The 1,584-nt window shown below is 39.5% G+C and overlaps 1 protein-coding gene across 1 annotated transcript in view; it reads left to right on the forward strand.

Annotated features, from left to right (window-relative positions):
* LOC106879554 (phosphatidylserine synthase 2) overlaps positions 1 to 1,584 on the forward strand; it is a 118,022-nt gene that overhangs the window by 58,814 nt on the left and 57,624 nt on the right. The window contains exon 7 of the mRNA XM_052977871.1: positions 1,016 to 1,066. Within this exon, the coding sequence (XP_052833831.1) occupies positions 1,016 to 1,066 (51 nt within the window). The remainder of the gene's footprint in view (positions 1 to 1,015; positions 1,067 to 1,584) is intronic.

A 1,584-nucleotide genomic window follows, 5' to 3' on the forward strand; every position in this document is an offset into this window, starting at 1 on the left:
AGTTAGAATTATCTTCAGGTCGAGTAGCTCATCCTGCTCAAAAGGTCCCTGAATAAGGTTTGTTTAAGGATGTTGAGCAAAACACCCATGTTTCCAAAGGTGAATTATTCAAACCCCAAAGAACTCCTCTCAACACATGGCTATGATGCTCCCCCACTATTTCTGCTCATGATCAGAGATGCACATATCGTCAGCCACCAAGGGACATGCTCAACTGGTTAAGGTCAAACAACTGACAAGCAAATCTGTGGTATTAAGCAGAATATTTGCTGTAGCCCATCTTTTTATACCAAGACAAAACAATGTACATGATAACACTTCCAATCAGTTAAGATCAGAAGCCATGAGAGCCACTGCCTGGTACTGCATCCGGGCATTTATTATTATTATTTACTCTGCCCATTTCCGATAACTGATGTTCTTTCATTGTTGACTCCACCCTCTTTCCATAACTGGTGCTCTATCATTGAATCTGCCCATTTTCCATAACCAATACTCTGTTTTGTTAACTCCACCCACTTCAGGCTTTGTTCAGGTCACAATATCATTGGCTCCACCCATTTCATCACTATGACTGTCGTTATTGACATCATTCATTGTACGCCCTCGATGCTCTATTAATGTTGATTCTACCCCTTTATACCTTAAGCACCCTAATTATTGACTCTACACCTTCAATGTCATATCATTGCTGACTCCATCCACTATACATATCATATTGTTGGCGACACCCACTTTACACCTTCCCACTTTACGCTTTAAATATTATATCAATGTTAACTCCTCCCAGTTCAGAATTTGGCACCTCTTACATGTTGATTCCCCTCCTATCAGCATCTGGATATTTAGACTATTTCACTGTGGGCCTTATTTTCACCACTTCCATGTGCGTGTGAGAGGCAGTGGAGTGGATTTGATGTCATTTGAACCCAGATCTTCTCACATTGTTTTTTATTTTTATATGTAATGAAAATGAACCATTTTTTTTTCTCTCTTTCTCTCATCCAAACCCCAGGACAAGATGGATGGTTTCGTAGTAACACACTTCCTTGGATGGTGGCTTAAGGTAAGTATTCTCTTATCTTTTATGTGATTCAGCCATTGACTTGTGGCCATGCTGGGGCACCACCTCAACAGCTTATCAATGGCCAATAGATGTCCTCTTCTTCATTTTCCTAATCACATTGGTGTCCAGATGGCAAGTGATTTCCACTACAGAACATATTTTTTTGTCATGGTCCCATACAACAATATCTGACTGATTGTGTTTTAATTTATCTGTTTTAATTTTTAAGTTCCATCAATATTTTTTTTGACCCACTGGTCTCAATAAAATCAGCTTAAACTGCTAGTGTATTTTTTTCTCTTATTCCAACTTGTTTAGGCTACCACATCATATTTCATGGGAAGATAACTGTTGAGTAGCCAGATTAGCAAGTTGCTTGTAAATAGTAGTGGTCTGATTGGTCAAGAACACTTGTGCCATGCGCTGTTCAGGTACAGCATTAGCAGCCACAAACGTGCGGAATCTTGACCAGTAATCAGGCCATAGTTCTGTCGTTGAATCAAAAGCAGTAAATGGTG

This window comes from Octopus bimaculoides, chromosome 29 (genome assembly GCF_001194135.2).
Source record: "Octopus bimaculoides isolate UCB-OBI-ISO-001 chromosome 29, ASM119413v2, whole genome shotgun sequence".
Classification (NCBI taxonomy): domain Eukaryota; kingdom Metazoa; phylum Mollusca; class Cephalopoda; order Octopoda; family Octopodidae; genus Octopus; species Octopus bimaculoides.